General features: G+C 41.4%; 1 protein-coding gene across 1 annotated transcript in view; it reads left to right on the top strand.

The window, feature by feature from the left end:
* The window catches only part of dock1 (dedicator of cytokinesis 1), a 162,132-nt gene that overhangs the window by 28,129 nt on the left and 116,213 nt on the right, over window positions 1–17,790 (top strand). The window contains exons 11-18 of the mRNA XM_034119288.1: window positions 888–960; window positions 3,409–3,488; window positions 5,685–5,810; window positions 6,158–6,282; window positions 9,891–9,989; window positions 10,493–10,565; window positions 13,326–13,429; window positions 13,820–14,003. Coding sequence (XP_033975179.1) covers window positions 888–960; window positions 3,409–3,488; window positions 5,685–5,810; window positions 6,158–6,282; window positions 9,891–9,989; window positions 10,493–10,565; window positions 13,326–13,429; window positions 13,820–14,003 — 864 coding nt within the window. The remainder of the gene's footprint in view (window positions 1–887; window positions 961–3,408; window positions 3,489–5,684; window positions 5,811–6,157; window positions 6,283–9,890; window positions 9,990–10,492; window positions 10,566–13,325; window positions 13,430–13,819; window positions 14,004–17,790) is intronic.

Consider the following 17,790-nt stretch of genomic DNA (forward strand, 5'->3'; position numbering starts at 1 on the left):
TATTCTGACAATGTTGGCACCCAATTTTGCATAATATTACATTATCAGGTCGCTTACTTGCTCTCATACAAGTGTTATTCATTTTAAAATACATTTAAAGAGTAATTTATCACCAGACAGAAAATAAGTGTTTTGCTGCCCTCTCTGGTTGAAACCTATATAATAAGTCTCAGATATATACAAAACATGTCTCTGAAGTGCTTGGCTTGATATACCAAACAGCTCCGTTTCAAAAGTGCTGATTCTCTGTCTGTTACTTTAGATGAAAATAAGGAGCCACTCCCCACGCCCCTCTGAGAGATATTTGGTTAAAAATAACACATTGGAGCTTTAGGAGGAGATTCAGGTGATAAGGTGGGGGGGGGTTACCTTGGTTAGTTATTGGCTAATGGTTACACAAGCCAAAAAAACATTATGACATCATAAAGTGGCCAAAATCTGATCAGACAGGTTTTTATATAAATGGATCAGGACAAAAAGTGAGCAAATATTTTTTCCTGAAACTTTCAGAATCTCTTTACACAGAGACACATGTTTATGTATAAAAGACATGAAAAAGTGGATTTTGCATAATAGGTGACCTTTAAGTCTCGTTTACTCAACTAAACCCAGCAGTGGTTTGGTATGGTCAACAGTGTAACTAGCCGTAACTAGGCCTAGTGGAAGCGCAACCAAAAACGGGCACGGCACGACACGGCACGCTTAAACCGCGCTCCGCGCCATGGTGGAAATGCGCCATTAGTTGATTAGTGCTTACTGAGAAAAGGCCACCGTTAGCTGCTCTTACCCCCTGATGTGTCCTTGTCATACATTTCTCTGGCTCTTTTACAGCCGTGCTTTACACTGCCTTGAAAATGTTTTAACCATCTCTCCTTGTTTTTCCACAGTAATGGATGTCACCGACATCATAACGGGCAAAATAGACGATGAGGACAAGCAGCACTTTATCCCATTTCAGCCGTAAGTGGATTGTTCAGCACCACAAAAAAAATCACATTAGCACATAAGGGAGCATAGAGTTCCTTTAAGCTTGGTATAATGTTGCATAAAATAGCAAAGCTGATGTAATTCTGCCATTTACACATATTCCCATTAATTTGAGTAAGCACAGTATGTCGGAAACTTAGCGGTCGTATTTAACTTCATTTTTTAAAGTCTTGAATCCTTGACACCTGATTAGCGGGGGTTTTAAGACGTTAGTGCTCCCCTTTTCCCTGCTGACTCAATTAAGGCAATCTCATTAACTGCTGCCATTTTCGTCGGACTGCATACAGAGACAGAGTAACCTTTTCCTTAATGTGATTTCCTGCATAATTGGAAAGGCTTCAGATTCAGGCAGTTTACCTGGCAGATCACCACACTTAACGGTTTTATCTGTAAGCATAAATCATGGAAATTAGAACCTTCCAGCCCAAAAGAACAGGTTCTACAAGGTGTTATTTATGAAGTGTGAATATTTTCCGCTAAATTTTAACTGATGAAATCGCAAATCCTGCCATCACTCTGTGTTTTCAAGGCTAAGAAAGCCATTTAGCGTCGGTTTGACGTGATGTATTTTGGATGGACTCCTGGCATCCAAACAAAAATGGAAATGGCTTTCAGAAAATGGACTGCATAGATCAAAATCTTACTGAAATGGTTGGTTGTTCTTGTTTGTCCAAGACACATCCTTATTACAGATGAGCTCTCCTCTGGCTTGTTGTCTAGAATCACACCAACTTAAATTAATATAATGCTTTTTCTAGCAAAGTTTCACTTCATGCTGACATGACTATTTGTTTAAGTGATATCAACTTCACCTTGGATTCTGGGAAGATAAAAAAAACGGTTTCCCCAATTTAAAGACTGTTCATAATTATCATAAAGTCCAATGCCCCTTTCAACAGAATTTCAATGTCCCACTGTGGCAAATTCTTAGGATCAAACTACTTTAAACATTTGAGGGTGAATCTCCCTTGTTCCTCTTGTCCTACACTGTACATGTCCCATAAATGTCCCTTATTCTGCCTCCTTGCTTGGATTGGTTTTGGATTCAAGGTTGGAGGCACTGAAGACAGCCTGAGTGACAGAGATCTTTTACTGCTTCCTCCATGCTCACATCATTCACCGCTGTCTTCTCCTCCATGCTCTACTTCTTCTTCTTGTTTCGAGTCCTCTGCACTGCAGATGGCATCGCCGCCAACTGCAAACATTTCTCTCACAGCTGCCACATGTGGTGTTTCCAAGATCACATCTGCTACCTCCCTATACTCTATTCACACTTACACTTACTTTAATGTTTAATTGGAATTTGGCACCGCACTGGAAGTGGGGTCCTTACCATGAAAGTAGTCCAATGGCTCATGAAGCCAAACAAGTTTAACTTGTGGTAAACAATTACCAGATCTGTCACATCTATGGGGCCAATAGAGCAAGCGCACTAGCATTTCCTTATACCGCGATTCATCCTTAAAAAGCGTTAACTGTTCAACGTCAGTTTCAAATTGTCAGTCTCTTGGAAACACTTATTTTTTTGATCACATTAAGGAGCTGGAAATTGTAATTCAACAGTTTAATTGGTTTCAGAGCACTGTTCCTGTATCCAGTCCCCTTTATTAGTCCATGGTTGGTACTGTTGACACCTGTAGCCCCATTGAGAACAAAACATGATGTAATACAGTGTTTTACATTTGCTTTGTCAATAAAGCAGAATTAGAATATTAATAATTGGGTATAGTCTTGAGTTTGAGGCCTTTTTTATATCGTTACCCACTTTGAAAACATTAAAAGGCCACCCCCAGGTCAAGCTTCACACTGCTCCTGTGGCGCTATAGCATTCACACCAAATCAATGTTGCTGCAATTAGTGCAGGGTTATCTGGTGGTGTGGGAGTGTCATTTGAATAGCTCATTTACTGTCAAGAAACTGCACTACGATTAATGTCCTTCTACTACCTCACAGGGTTTTACACTTTTCAACACAGTAAAGTGATAAGCCACCAAATTGTGATGCTGGGTTGTTTTTTCCAAACTGCTGCAACTGCAGCCATCACATCTTAATAACCCACATTGACATGTAAAGTATAGAAGGATATGCAGAGCCTAGTGTGAATGCAGCCTAAATGGTGACTTGGCATAACTTCCTAAATGATGATTTCTCTGTGTTTCTTTCATCACCCTTCCTGGCTCAATGTTAACTGCTAACAAGCGGCTTTGTGTCTGTCACGGTATTCGCATCTTTCTTCGGTGTGTCTCTGTTTCTCCGTCTCTCTTTCACCCCACTCCCTACCTCACAACCATCACTCTGTGGCTCCCCTTCTCCTCCATCTCTTCTTCTCTGTGGTGTTTGCCTGTTGTGTGCATACTGCAGGCTAGCGTTGGATGACGCCATTCGCCACAAGCAGCTGAACATCTCCCGTTTTTCACCCAGGGTGGCAGGGGAGAACGACTTCCTCCAGACCGTCATCAACAAAGTTATCACCGCCAAAGAGGTCAATCACAAGGGCCAAGGTACAGTGAACATTTCAGACACAAGAACCAAGGCCGAGGAGGGAAGTCGCCACGCTGTCAGTCTTTTATCGTCGCTGATAGAAATGCTAATAGAAATGCTAATAGAAATGCTAATATCATTTGAAATTGCATCTATTGTGAAGTGTCATTATCTTTGTAAAAAAAAAAAGTGTTTTTATAAATGTTCCATCTCTGCTAATTATTTTACTAGGTCTATTATAATTAATGTCGGAGAGTAATATTTTATTTAGCTTAATTTGCTTTAAAGGGCCCATGTCATGGCCATTTCCACTGATCATAATTCCATTGTTGAGGTATACTAAAATAGATTTATACTGTGCATTTTTCCAAACTCACATTGGTTTCTCATACAGCATCTCTGTAAACTACGTGTATTCACTGAATTTCACTCTCTGCCTTTAACGGCTCGTTGTAGCTCCCAAAGCTCCAGCCCCCACCCTCCCTGTGAGCACAGTGTGCTCTGATTGGTCGGGACGTTGTGAATCGCGCTGAGCTCCGTGGAGGTGTTGTTTCCTTGTTTAGCGATACACAGCGAAACACAGCCAAACTCATCCTGAGCACACACAAACTCACATCCGAAGTAAAAACAATAAGTGTGGCTTGATATTGAGTAAGAAAAAGGTTGATAAACGCTGTGAGAATGGGTCTGCAGAGAGAATTTCAAACAGTTCCTTTATTAAGAACATTATTCTTTGTCAAATATTCACATCATAAATCAACTTCCATGCTAAAAATAGTTGCCCTCATCACCATGACTACACGATGTAAGTAATCCAGCTGTTAATTAAGCTGCTGAGTCGTCAGCAAAGACTGGATCTTATCGGGCTTTTGACATCTATGGTTAGAAGATCAACATTAGCCACCTGAGGGATTTGTGCTGGGTGGGGGGGGAAACGACATGCAGCCTCCATGGTATTGTCATGACATATGAAGATATACTCAGATAAATGTAAGGTCTGCTCTGGCCCACACTGGGAAGAACAGCGGAGCACTGAGAGCAGCTGCCTGGGTCACACTCGCATATCAAAAGGCTTCCTGCTTGCAGAGTGAGAGATAAGTCCCTCATAACAATATGGGGCCTGTGAAAGTGAACAAAGCCTCTGGGTTCTCAGGCATCACTCACTCTGGTGGCCTTTGAAGGGGCGCACTGCATGATGACTGCTTTAATTGGATCCACTTTTCTTTCTGTCTTGACCAGAGATATGCATCTACGCTGCTTTGTTTTTCCTGAGAGAATATCACATGGACCGAAACTGGCACATCATGCTGTCGGCATAACAGAAGCTCTCCTTCCAAAACAGGAGAAAAGCAGGACAGCTACTGGTGTTAAATTGTTAGGAAATATGACCCAATGAAAATGCCCTGAAGACACTTTTGTTTCTGTATTATTCAGAGACACAGTTTCCCTTTTATAGCTTTGCACTCTCAGGTCTTTCCAATACCAATTATATACATCTGAATTACTGTCACATATTCTCCTAATAAAATAGAAAGTTACAAAAGAAAAGTTTTTGCTATTGGGGACAGTATTATGAACTTGGCAGAGGAACAGAAAACAATGGTATTTTTGTATCTAAAGTGTTCTCATTTATAGGGGTACCAAGGGTCTGTTTGTTTTTTACGGAAGTCCTTTAACTTATTTACCTTCCATGTATTGGTGTTCTGAAGTAGCAATTGTATTCAAACAAAGGTATTTTTGACATTTCTAACTACAGTAACAATACATTTGTCAAACCTATGAAAATGTAAAGAGACACCCTCAAAGGAAATACATGTGCTCATATACCGGTATTATGTAGATGTCTAGCATCACACATCTAGGCTCATGCTTTGCATATTTTGTTATTTTACTTTTTCCGTTTGTTTGTTAAAATAGCTTTAATATTACATTAAAGGTTTTGTAGGTTTTCCCACCCACTACTCTATACTGCACATTTAGCGGAGCACTAGGAAAACACACTTGTATCCTCTATCATGTTCTCCTAATCGCATCCCTGAGGGTAGCTTCAATTTAGTGTCTTGCCCTCGAGCAGTTGGATGTCACTCTGACAACCGACAGCAGAAAACACAACTAGAAATCACTTTTTAGTAATTCCCCGAGGCCGTTTGCTCTCTCGCTGTCTCCTCCTGACGTTATCTTGGTCCCTCCCCTCTTTGCCTTGAATTCATCACCAGGCCTGTGGGTGACTCTGAAGCTGCTCCCTGGAGACATCCATCACATCAGGAAGGACTTCCCTCACCTGGTGGACCGATCCACAGCTGTGGCCCGCAAGATGGGCTTTCCTGAGATCATCATGCCAGGTGGAGATTTTTTAAACATTTGACCTTGGCTCTCTGAAAGTCTCCTTTTTCTTAAATGTCATTGACTTAACATATCAATCATTCAGAAAGTGATTTTAAATTAAGAGCTACTATTTTACAGAATGTGAGTGAGGGAGAAAAAGAACATTAAGGTTTGATGAAGACATTAGTTATTTAATTGACTGAAGTCACCAGGAAGTACATGGTGCCAAATACCCACTTATGCCACCTAAGATGTAATGAGTTCTGCACTAATATTCACTTAAACGATTGACCTTGAGCTCCTTGAAAACCCATAAAAGGGAAGATTTCCTCCCATCTGACCTGCTTGTTTCTGTAACTCCAAGGTGATGTTCGAAACGACATCTACGTTACACTGGCTCTGGGGGATTTTGACAAGGGGAGCAAGACCACACCCAAAAACGTTGAGGTGACCATGTCTGTTTACGACGAGGATGGCAAGAAACTAGAGGTAAGATTTGATGTTAACCTACTTATTTATCCCGGTTCAGCTCATTCTCAGCATTCAGGACACAAGTATTGTATCGGTTTTCAGACAGTCTGTGATTCAGCAGGCTTTCTTTAATCTCACACAGCTCAGCACGCTGCTTAACTGACCAGCACTCCTGTAAAGCAGCATGATACCCAGGCCAGACTGTATGCCTTTGCCGCCCGTCAAAAAATGACAGAATGCAATATTGGGTCTTTGTGGTTGATTGAGTAGCCTAACATTTGTCTCACTAATGCGGGAATCAACCTTGTCATTGTCAGAATCAGTCAGACCAAGACATGCAGACAGGCAATAAAAGGAGCATGGATTTAAAGTTTAACCAGACGCTATAGTTTTTTATTAGAAGTCGTGTCAAATAAGGTATTTTTTTTTATTGTGGGTGTTTTAACATACAGTAGATAGTTGCACTCCCACAGTATGGAGAAACTGTTCTTAAAATCTAGGTTTCAAATCCTTATGATGGCTCCCAAAACATTTGCAAGTTGGAACACGTTTCATGAACTTTTGCTTCAGGTGTCTAATGTCCTTATGAAGGCTGTGTTTTATCCAAAGTGACTAGCCAGTAATCCATTCTTCTGATGTTTATGCATCCGGAATGGCTTTACCTCTTGTTCTGCAGAGGGCATTGAGGGATAAGAGAGGTATAAGGGAGATGATCATGAGGAGTATGTACGAGTGGCTCTGGGAGGAGGTGTTTGTTAGTGGGAGAATGAACCCACTCAGTTTGTTTTTAGAGACTAATTTAACCCGTATTTAGTTTACATGCAGTTAAGTTACAGCTAGCATTTTCTAGCAAGGCTTTCTTACATGTATTAACAGTCAAATGTTCACACTCATTATGCCTGAGTTGAAGTCACAAGGACTAATGACGAAGGAGTGATTTGCAGGGACGGCCTGCAGCTAACAGCCAATCAAAGGAGAGCGCTATTACCCTTAGCTGCTGTAATTATACACATTAGTGTAAGATTGAGAGGCTTCGTCAGTGATTTGGCCCAGCAGGCAGGAAGTGTAAGCATCCGTAGTGATTATGCTGTAAATGCAGTTCTGAAGTAGCAGAGAGAAGGGATGATCTCAACTTCTTTCTCATTTGACAGTCCTGGGAAATACACACAATTATCCACTGCTTCGTTGCTAGACAACTATTCTCAATGACTGTTCTTGATGGTATAATTTATAATGCAGTATATGGACACATTTGTCACTGGTCACAGATTTTTCACAAGCTTCCACACTTCCAATGTTTTTATATATATATATACTGTATTATACTTATTGTACTACAATGTCTACAAGTCATCTACCAGAAGACATTATATACTTTATACACAATTCTTTTATTGAGAGCTTGTTGCAAATACAGTTTTTAAACATGGTGTACTTATCGGTTTTCTATTATTACTATTATTATTTTTTTGTAATGATACCCAAATAGTCAGCTTATGTTCATTGATCACACCTGCGGATGTCATGGCCTTGTTTCCTTGCAGCGCTGCAGCTCTCTTCAACATCTTGCCTTGCAGCTTTTCATAGAACAGTCTCATCTGTTGGATCACAACTAATTGGTCAAATTCTCCGTCTTCCTTCCCGGATTTTAATTGGCAGGACAATTCTGTGTCTGAGCAACTACTACCTTGAGAACTCTTTTGTTTACATCAAGCCATTTATGTTATATAATAAAGACGCCTCCATACACAAGGCACTTGAAAATAGGAAAATGTAATTACATTACAAACTACATGTAGTTTTATCATAGGTTTGCTTTGCAAGTTTCACTTATTGCCACATTCTCCCTTGATTTTTCTCTGATTATGTCTCAGCCTTCGTCTCTTCTTTCTTCTTCTTTGGTCTCTTTCTACCACTCTCTTTCATCATCTTTTCTCAATTGGATAAAATATTTGTGATGTTGTGTAGTAAGAGGCTAGACCAGGGGTCTGCAACCTTTTTGGCCAAAAGAGCCATTTTGCCCCCTTTTCCACCAATTTGTTTTTGTCTGGAGCCGCAAAACATATTTGATAGCTTATAAAGTTGTATATGTTGTTATATCGGAGACATTTTTGCATTTATTATTTATTACATTATAGAAAACTGTTTACCTCAATTTACCATTTACCTTAATAATAAACAAAGAACTCTTATAAGGAGAATAAAAAAAAAATACACAGGCCTGCTTTAAAATAAATCAACACAGCACTTGGGGAGTCCTCTGCACATTTGAAGAACATGAATATAATTAAAATGGGCCCACTTTGAAATAAAAAAAACATATAGCTGCACCCTAAAAAGAGTTTACTGATTGATTTATGACTGAACATCGTCAGCTGTCTTCCTCTCTCGTGTTTTTCCTCCAATACGTAAAGGCTGCAGCACCTTAACAACTTCTCTCTACATATCAAACATACTGGTAAGCCAGCATCGTTGGCTGTGAAAGCAGATAACTCTGTCCACGCAGAATTAAACCCTCTGTGTTCCTCTGATACTTTTCTTTTCTTTGATGTATCCATAGTTCGCTCATCGAGCCGGGGGTCAGGTTATTCACCTGCAAGAAAAGGCGCTGGCGCGGGACCGTAGCAGGATGTGACGCATATTTTAGTTGACCTAATTAAAACCGTTTTTTTAAATGTATTTATATGTGTCACAGTATCACCTCAAAATACAAGATACGAAACATTTTCAACCATGCAACAAAATATAAATAGTCCTACAAATATCTTTTATTTTATTTCCTTCTTATATTTGTCTAAGCTCAAGGAAGCCAGAGCAGAGGGCTTAAAGAGCCGCGGGTTGCAGACCCCTGGGCTAGACAGTGGCCTCTCATGACCTTGACAAAGTAGCCTGTGGCTGTGGCTGGACCTCGGCCACTTTCTCCTCTGCAAAATCGGAAGCTTTCCTGAATCCAGGCCTTTTAGTGTAAGGGGAAGAGTCACTAGAGCCCGCACCTGCCCCCCAGATCTGCTCGGCATGGCTTGGGGAGACGAGGCCTGTTATTCCTCATAATTGCTGGTTGTCAGAAGCCATTAGCGACAGAGTATTTTAGCAGCAGCAGGGCAGGGAGTCAGCTGGAGTAGTGGGAGGTGGGCAGGCTGAGTGCCGATTGATAGAAAACAAGGCATGCTTGCCATCCGCTGTCACTCCAATCGTCGTGCCAAAATCCCCCAAGGGGTCGTAGTATTTTACATAACGCACCCTTACCAATATTACATGGCTGGCTCCATCAGCACCAGCTGCTCTTCTCCCTGCGCCTGGCTCTCCTCCTCTTCTCTCTGCATGTGAGCCACTGCCCCTCCTTAAATAATTAAAATCTCATTTATTTCTTATTTCCACAAAGCTGTCATGAGATTGGCAGCCAACACGCGTGTGTGCATGCATGAAGTGCATCCAGACTTTTAAAGGCCATTATAGTCAAAAGGCTTTATGTTCCACAGACTACATTTTTATAAAAAGAAAAGTGAAAGTCAGTTCCCTACATGCAGGGATGATGCTAATATTTTGACAGTGAGAATAGCTAAACGATGATGATTTTAAAACTTGAATTGCCCGTTTAACTAGATAACTCTCTTTCTCTGCACTAGAATGTGATTTTCCCTGGCGCTGGGGATGAAGGGATCAATGAGTACAAGTCTGTCATCTACTACCAAGTGAAGCAGCCACGCTGGTTTGAAACCATAAAGGTGCGTCTCACTCCTTACATTTTCTTCTCAGTTACTGCAGGTAATCATTTTGTCATTATTTTCCACCTCGAATGCCTTGCCTCCCTTTTTTATATCATTCTTAAATCCATTATTCATCACTACACTGGTTTCCATCACCAGCGGTCTGTAGAATGAACACTGTGGTGGATATTCACCCATGAAGCTTTGAAGCATAGAAAGATCAATATTAAACCATGCAGTATATTAAATGATTAATGTGGTGGCAGCAGAAATGGATATAAATAAAATAAGGTCCATATCAGGGGTTTTTCATGTTTTAGCACATTCACTACAAATGAATTGGACTTAAGTATCACAAGTTACCATTTTCCAACAATGGACATTGTTATTACTTAAACATTGTTACTACGTTAATATGGAAATCTAAAATCAGGGGCTTATGCGTTTCCCAGTGTGTCCTTAAAAATCTGCTTTGTGACATTATGTTTATTTACAAAACCCTTTTCTGTCCATCACCTCAGGTTGCTATCCCTATTGAAGACGTGAACCGGAGTCACTTGCGGTTCACCTTTCGCCACCGCTCATCGCAGGACTGTGAGTACAAATGTCAGCGTGTGAATAATAACTTTCCGCCAATGACCAGATGCACAATTGGACGGCTAATCCATCCGCTGAAAAAAACCGAATGGAAGATATCCAATCGGAGCAGATGTGCGGCACAGTGATAAATACTTTGAAGCTCACCCTTTGTCACACTAATCCGAGGTATTAGTCTGCCCATGCACACAGCAGCATCATGAAGTGGCTCGTCCGACACTACAGCTGGGATGTGAAAAAATGCCTGCGGGGACTCGTTTGTTTATCGGGACCAGTGTCTAGCTTAATGCAGCCAGTGTTATATGGCCTTCTGTTTTTTTAACATCCTTTCTAATTTTGGGGGTGTAGAGGGCAGGGAAGCCTGGTACTAGCAGCCTTGCCATCCCATCTGTCCGCCACATGGTGAGGCCATCCCTCCAGCAGCCGATCTGGGGCAGGGAAAGAGGATTTGGTGGGGTAATGGGAGCCACAACAGGTGTATTAAACAATTACTTCACATGGCACAAAAGGAAGAGAAGGACACAGCGTATATCAGAACGGAAAGGTCAACCTCCTCCCTAAAATAATCTACAGCTGCCGTCATCCTCCAGTTCCAAAACCCTTCAGCTCTGTTGGCTTCTCACCAACATGCCGGTGTTTTGGGCAGAAACGGCCAGGTCTCAGAGCTCAGTGCTGGCTTATAATCCACTTGGAGAGCCTTCTTGTCATGCTTGGCACCTTGCTTCTGCGGGGACTAATGCTGTTACGAGGCATGCCTTTGAAACTCTGCGACTTGCTGTTATCAAGCTGCAATGGTTGCTTTAGAAACTTGCTCACCTCAAGTGACTCTGGGACCTGAGGGGCATAATGATGCTACCAAACTTTTACTCACAAACAATTGGCAATAGAGAGATAAGTTGGATTGCATTGGCCGGGTAATATTGGTTTGTGTGTGGTGTATGCATTGTATTTTCCTATCAGTGTTTACACTTGTATCCCATTATGCAGACACCTGTGCTCATGTTACTTCCATGTTTCTACGCTGTCTGAGTTTTGGCTGCCTATAAACACTATCAAATGTGTTGCATTTACCACTCTGCTGGTTTTCTCCCTTTAATTGTACTGGAAGACAACTGATGCAATTTCTCTTCAATATCCCGGTGTGGCAGACTTCCAGTTCGATATCAACAGTGAAATCATTTTTATCGAACCTGGAAGAAATTGGTCATTTAGATTTAAGAACATTTGCATTATTGACTATCGCAGGAGCTGTACTATTTTGTTAATGACAATATACGATTTTGATTAAACTGTTTGGATGTCCTAGTCTACAAATAGTATTTTAGAGACTCACACAATGATCATTTAAAAAAAAAAGAAATCAGTGAACATAAGCAAAAGTGAAGAAATGTCTACATTCTACCAGCAAAGCACGTCTCAAGTCCTCTCAGTTGTCTGCCTCTGCCGTCTCCTGCTTGTGTCCTTCCTGCCTCCTCCACTGCTCCCAGCTTCAGTAGGACTGAACTGTTGGTGGAAACACAGTGACAGAGCTGCTAATAAGGGCCACTGCTACAGCCCATGTGCTCTATATCACAGCCCCTGGTTCAGAATCAGACCAGCGCTCTAACACTGTCAGGGCTCATCAGACCGATGGCTGCTATCACAGATGCCACCACAGCTGTAAGAGATCCTTGCCATCTTTTCACTTCTGTTCCATTTGTCATTATGTCACTACCTGGTGAGTGGGCAGAGGATGGGGACAGTACATTTAACATGAATGTGAAGTGACAGCCCACCTTGGAGGTAGAAGGCCACAAAGCTTTCCTACAAACTTTACTTTGATTAGCTGAAAGAGAGTCGCTGTCCTGAAACTGACCTCTTTCCCAGAATCCCAAGTTTCTCCTTTCCTTAGAAAGTCACATTTTTCTTAACGGCATGCGTGCAGTGTTTTCCCTCCGCTGGTTCCTCTGATGCCAACCCAGCAATTATTCACCGGCGAGGCTGCAGGCAGCAAACCAATGAGGGGATTTATGCAGATAGAATGCGCAAGATACTTCGATGAATCACGTCGCCCTGCGCGTACATTTGAGCTTGTTGATCCACAATGATGATATATACGGCCGTATACAAACGCTTGGTTACAGGACAAAGTCATAACTCTTTCGCTTGTTTATGCAGCGCTTCCCCACAATAACCCAATACACTGTCTCACGTGTGTGTGCACATACACACAAGCAATGAGCATTTTTCTTTCTTTCTTTTACAGCTGTTTTTATTTTCATATGTGTAAAAACCCATGCATGTATAATAATCACATCAATGTTCAGAGGCTGCTTATAATTAAAAAAAAAATGTAAGCATATCCTACCTGCTCTTTGCCATCCACAGTTCATTTGCAACCTTGTATAATTGCAGCGATGAACAACTCGTGCACAGATACAGACACAGCATTAATACAGACATTAACATTAGATTCTTGTGCCAGCTCAGGATCTTACTCTGAGCCGGTACTGTAGAGATTTACATTTGGGATTGTCTGTAACTTGTTAATGACTTGTTGTAAAGCAAGCCCTACAGCATAGTTTACTGCGAAGGAGCCTGTCTCTAACCACTCCCTGCATTCTTAAAAAAAAACAAACACCATATTGATACACCTGACTATATTTGTATATATACACCAAAAACCAAAGTATGTATGAATGTGAAATGCAGTGATTTACATCTCCTTCCCTCTGACTGTTTTCTGTCCTTCTCATGTTTCTCTTCTTCCTCCCACAGCCAAAGACAAATCGGAGAAGATATTCGCTTTGTCTTTCGTGAAGTTGATGAGGTACGATGGGACGACCCTGAGGGACGGCGAGCATGATCTCATCGTGTATAAGGTAAATATGAACGAGCCCATAGCACGGTTAGAAGTCACTTCTGGTTTGTTTGTTACCGGCTGCATACCTGCAGGGCTGGCCCACAAAAAGAGTCTAGGGTAGAACATTTGCCTGTATTATGAGGAGCTGCGTAATAATAGCTTCCCTGCCTTCTATGGAGGATTGTATATTTTGTACACATCAACCCCCTCAGTGAAATGAAATTACCTTCGATTAAAATTGTATAATGACACCTTTGCTAATTATCTGAATATAACATTTAATGTAGGAACAAAATCCCACAATTAGATTTGTCTAATCTCATTTTACACTGCAGGTGAGTTTTGTAATTACTCTTGCTCTATTGAAAAAAGTTATAGTTCACAAAACTTGATATGGATTTCTCTTCAGGCTGAAGCAAAGAAGCTGGAAGACTCCTCTCTGTACCTGAACTTGCCTGCCACCAAGATGGAGCTGGAGGAGAAGGGCTACTCCACCACTGGGAAAAACACCCAGAACCTGGGCAACTGCACCATCAGCAAGGACTCCTTCCAGATCGCCACCCTGGTCTGCTCCACCAAACTCACACAGAACGGTAATAACCTCTATACTTCAATCAACTGTTGTCTTTTTCTCTACAAAGCTCATTTTTTAGGGTCCCCACGGATCTTTAACAGTTATACATTTAGTTATGATAATTAAGGTCTTCACCTAAGTGTTCTAACCCTAAAGCCGATTTTTAAGGAAACGCTTGCATTAGCCCAAATGATCACCCTCATTTTTACATTTACTTTGAAGAAAAGCACTTACTGAAGGAAAAATGCATATAAAAATCTATTTCAACAACATAGGATTTTAAAACCAACTTTGGGTTAAAGTGCCGGACTTTTAAAGACAACTTATTCATAGGGCAGACAATCAGAAGGCTGGGGTTTTACTGACCCCTATGGTGAAAATGTCCTAGGGCAAGATACTAAGCCCCATGTACTGTAGGTCCTGACTGCGTGTGAGTTTGTTTACATTTAGCTCTCTCTTGATGTGCAGGTGGCTTGTCTGGTAGCCTCTGTCTCTGCATGCATTTGTGTGTGGTCAATACTGTAAAAGGTGCTTTGAGTAGTCTCAAAGGCTAAATAAGTGCTTTATAGATGCAGTCCATTCACCATGCACATGCTACTTAGAGTAAGACCCCGGGATTTCTCACCTGGACTTCAAACGTGAACACATGCTGAATGTTTGCCCTTTGTCTTTCATCCATTTCTCCTTCTTACCTACTTTCTCTTCCTCAACTGCCTTCAGTACATTTCACTCCATCTCGAATACTGCTGTGTATACTGCTGTCATCAGGAGTCATTTCCATGTATCCTGAGAAGATCTACACTTATTAAGCTGGGGAAATCCCCATCGCTGCCCTGTGGCTCATGTCTAAAGGACTCTGGCCTCCTCTGTTCTCCCTTGACATGATACATGATTCATAAACCCCAACAGACATTGCTGTTAACCCTCCCTGGACATGTTGGTATTTCCAGATTGTGTTCATAACACGGTAGTCCTAGTGATGATTGTGATGGTTTGCTTTCCTAGTTTTTTTGGTCACCATTTTAATTAGAGCCGAAATGAATGCTTCTTCATCCCTCTCAGTGCTTCTTGGCCGCAGCCTGAAAAAGAATAAAAATGAAGAAGCGACACATTCACTGCAGGCTTACTTTGACTGGCATAGTCATTCATAGATGTACCTGCCCAACTCAACAACCTGTTTAAATAAGCCTCTAATGTTTTTATACATTTTAATTCAAGGATCATTTTAAATAGTCTGACAAGGCTAGCTTGAATGGAAATGCTTAGGGTGAATCGTTGACGCAAATGTATGTTTTGCATGGTTGAGCCCTTTGCGGCATCAGAGCACTCACTGAATACACTGTGAAATATGATATGACTTTAGTGTCTCTGCTTATATTACGGGACAGTCTGAGTTGCAAAAGTGTAAGACCTCTTGCACTTGAAAACATTCCAGCACTTTTTTTTTATAATAAAAAAGGAAATAGTTGTTGATCTTGATTCATTGACATTTTCACCTGACTGTGACTTTGCAGAAGAAGAACAGCTGTCTGCATCAATCTTCAGTAGAAATCCTCCTCTGCCAGCCACATACTAATATGGAGTCCTTATTTTACCTTGTAGAACATCTTGAAAGATAACAGATAACAGCATGCGAGAGAAAAGTCGATTTTTCCTTGTTGCTCTCCTAAATGTGGCTCGGATAACACGCACAAGAACTGTTTAAAAGCCTCAGTTAGTGGACCACTGAAGACCCCAGAACAGCCACGGTTAGATCTTCCCTTTTCTTCATAGTTTTGTCATAAAGTGCTGCTTAGTATATTGTATGAAAGAGGGGGGCGTTCTGTGTTGTTCCAGTAACGTTCCCTCTGAGGGTTATTAAGTTAAGTCTGCGGTATGAAGTTGTCATTAAAATATAGTCGTGTGTGCCCTCCTACTCTGCTCAGTGGGTGGTGATGTCAGCAGCCTTAGTTACAGAAGCAGAACCTGCCCACACTCATTACAATAGATAGGGGGAAGCGATGTCAGGAGCTCAAACCGCTGTCTTTAAACTGTAGAAGGACAGTGTAAAACACAGAGGAAGAAATCATTCTGCAGCATTTTCTTATCCACATTACCTTCCTTTCCAAGCTTCCCTTTTTCTGTGTGAGAGCAGCAGTGTGTGTCCTGGTGAGAAGATTCAGTCCAGTAGAGCAGCTGATATTTACCTGGCACTGTGTGCTGTTAATTTGCATGGCACCAATAGGTGCTCTGGGATCACGCTGCCTTGTTCACTGAGATTGATTAAACATAGAGCTGTGTGTGTGTGTGTGTGTGCTTGTGAGTGTGTGTTCCCATGGGGTTTCATCCCACACTGAAGATCTAGGAAAAGGTTTAAGTTATTTTAATAAAGCAAGCCGAGCCAATCTCTCTTTGTCTGTGCTGCAGTCTGACTGCTTTATTAAAACCTGGAGGCTCTTTAAAACTCTAAACACCTAGTTCACTCACTCACTCTCTCACTCACTCTCTCACTCACTCACTCTCTCACTCACTCACTCACTCACTCACTCACTCACTCACTCACTCATTCTCTCACTGGGTGTTTCTCAATCTCGAGTACGCTTGCTTGGTACTGTAGCACACACTTCCGAGCGTCTTGCTTCAGAAGCGAGGCAAGAATATTTCCTAGCCTCGGAAAACGAAGAATGGAACAGGCGAGCACTTGTGCAGGTGTGCGTCATATGAGAGGCCCCGCCTTACATTTTCCGCCACATATTTGGGGAAATTGGTCCGTGCGCAAAGCATTGTGGGGATTTTAAGACCGCGGAGTCTACACATGTGCAGCATCAAAATTTCTCCAAACGAAGTACGCCGGGCTCGGTAGAATTCCAAGTATGCTGGACATTGGAACAGTACTTCGGCGGCACTCGATGACGTAGTATGCTTGAAATAGTGGCTCTGGAGCAGCTTTACTCGAGATTGAGAAACACCCTCTCACTCACTCGCTCACTATTTGTTTCGAATTTCCCTTTTCTACAATTTTACATAACCTTCCCCCTCCAACAGTGTTTTTAAGTCAACAAAGAGTTGAGAGACAAACAATGTTAACCTTAACCTTTTAAATCATGAGGCTAAATGTTCAAAATGTATTTGCTGTTCATATGTGATCTTGTGACATAATATATATTGCACTTTCGTCAAAAACATTGCCTGACCATTGCTGTGGTCCAATGTCTTGCCCAAGGCACCGAGTTATTAGCACGACATCCCGCTCTACATCCTGAGCCTTTGCAGCCCTAATCAAAATTCGCAATTTAAGAATCTCTCATTTGTCTCTGGTGACATTCATTTTTTTTCGATATAGAGAACAAATAATGAATTAATTTCTTGTTAATCAACATATTAACCGATAATAAAAAACATGTGATATTCGCCGCCTTTAATTGTGTCTATACTTCTCCCTCCATTATTGGTTGGATTTATATTCGCTTCAGACTAACTGGTTGCCCACAGGGGGGGGGGGGGGGACACTTGAATGACCCTTGCAACAGACTGCTTGCTTTATATACAGGTGGATTAACATCCTATTCCTACCAAGACAAGTCGTACGGTAGAGAAGTACCTTTTTGTACAGTGTGAATTTGCTCTTACATCACTGTGCAAAACCTGCACTTTCACATTTTATAACCAAAAACAAGGTTGTAACTATTAAATAAAAGTAACAATCTATTAGGACTACTTTATTGGTTGCATTTTCTTGTAACTAAGAAAACAAAAATGCTCTTGTCAGGCAAGATGTACTGCAAATAAACATTCAAATCGTGATTTAAAGGCGTTTTGATAACGGT

This window comes from Trematomus bernacchii, unplaced genomic scaffold (genome assembly GCF_902827165.1).
Source record: "Trematomus bernacchii unplaced genomic scaffold, fTreBer1.1, whole genome shotgun sequence".
Classification (NCBI taxonomy): domain Eukaryota; kingdom Metazoa; phylum Chordata; class Actinopteri; order Perciformes; family Nototheniidae; genus Trematomus; species Trematomus bernacchii.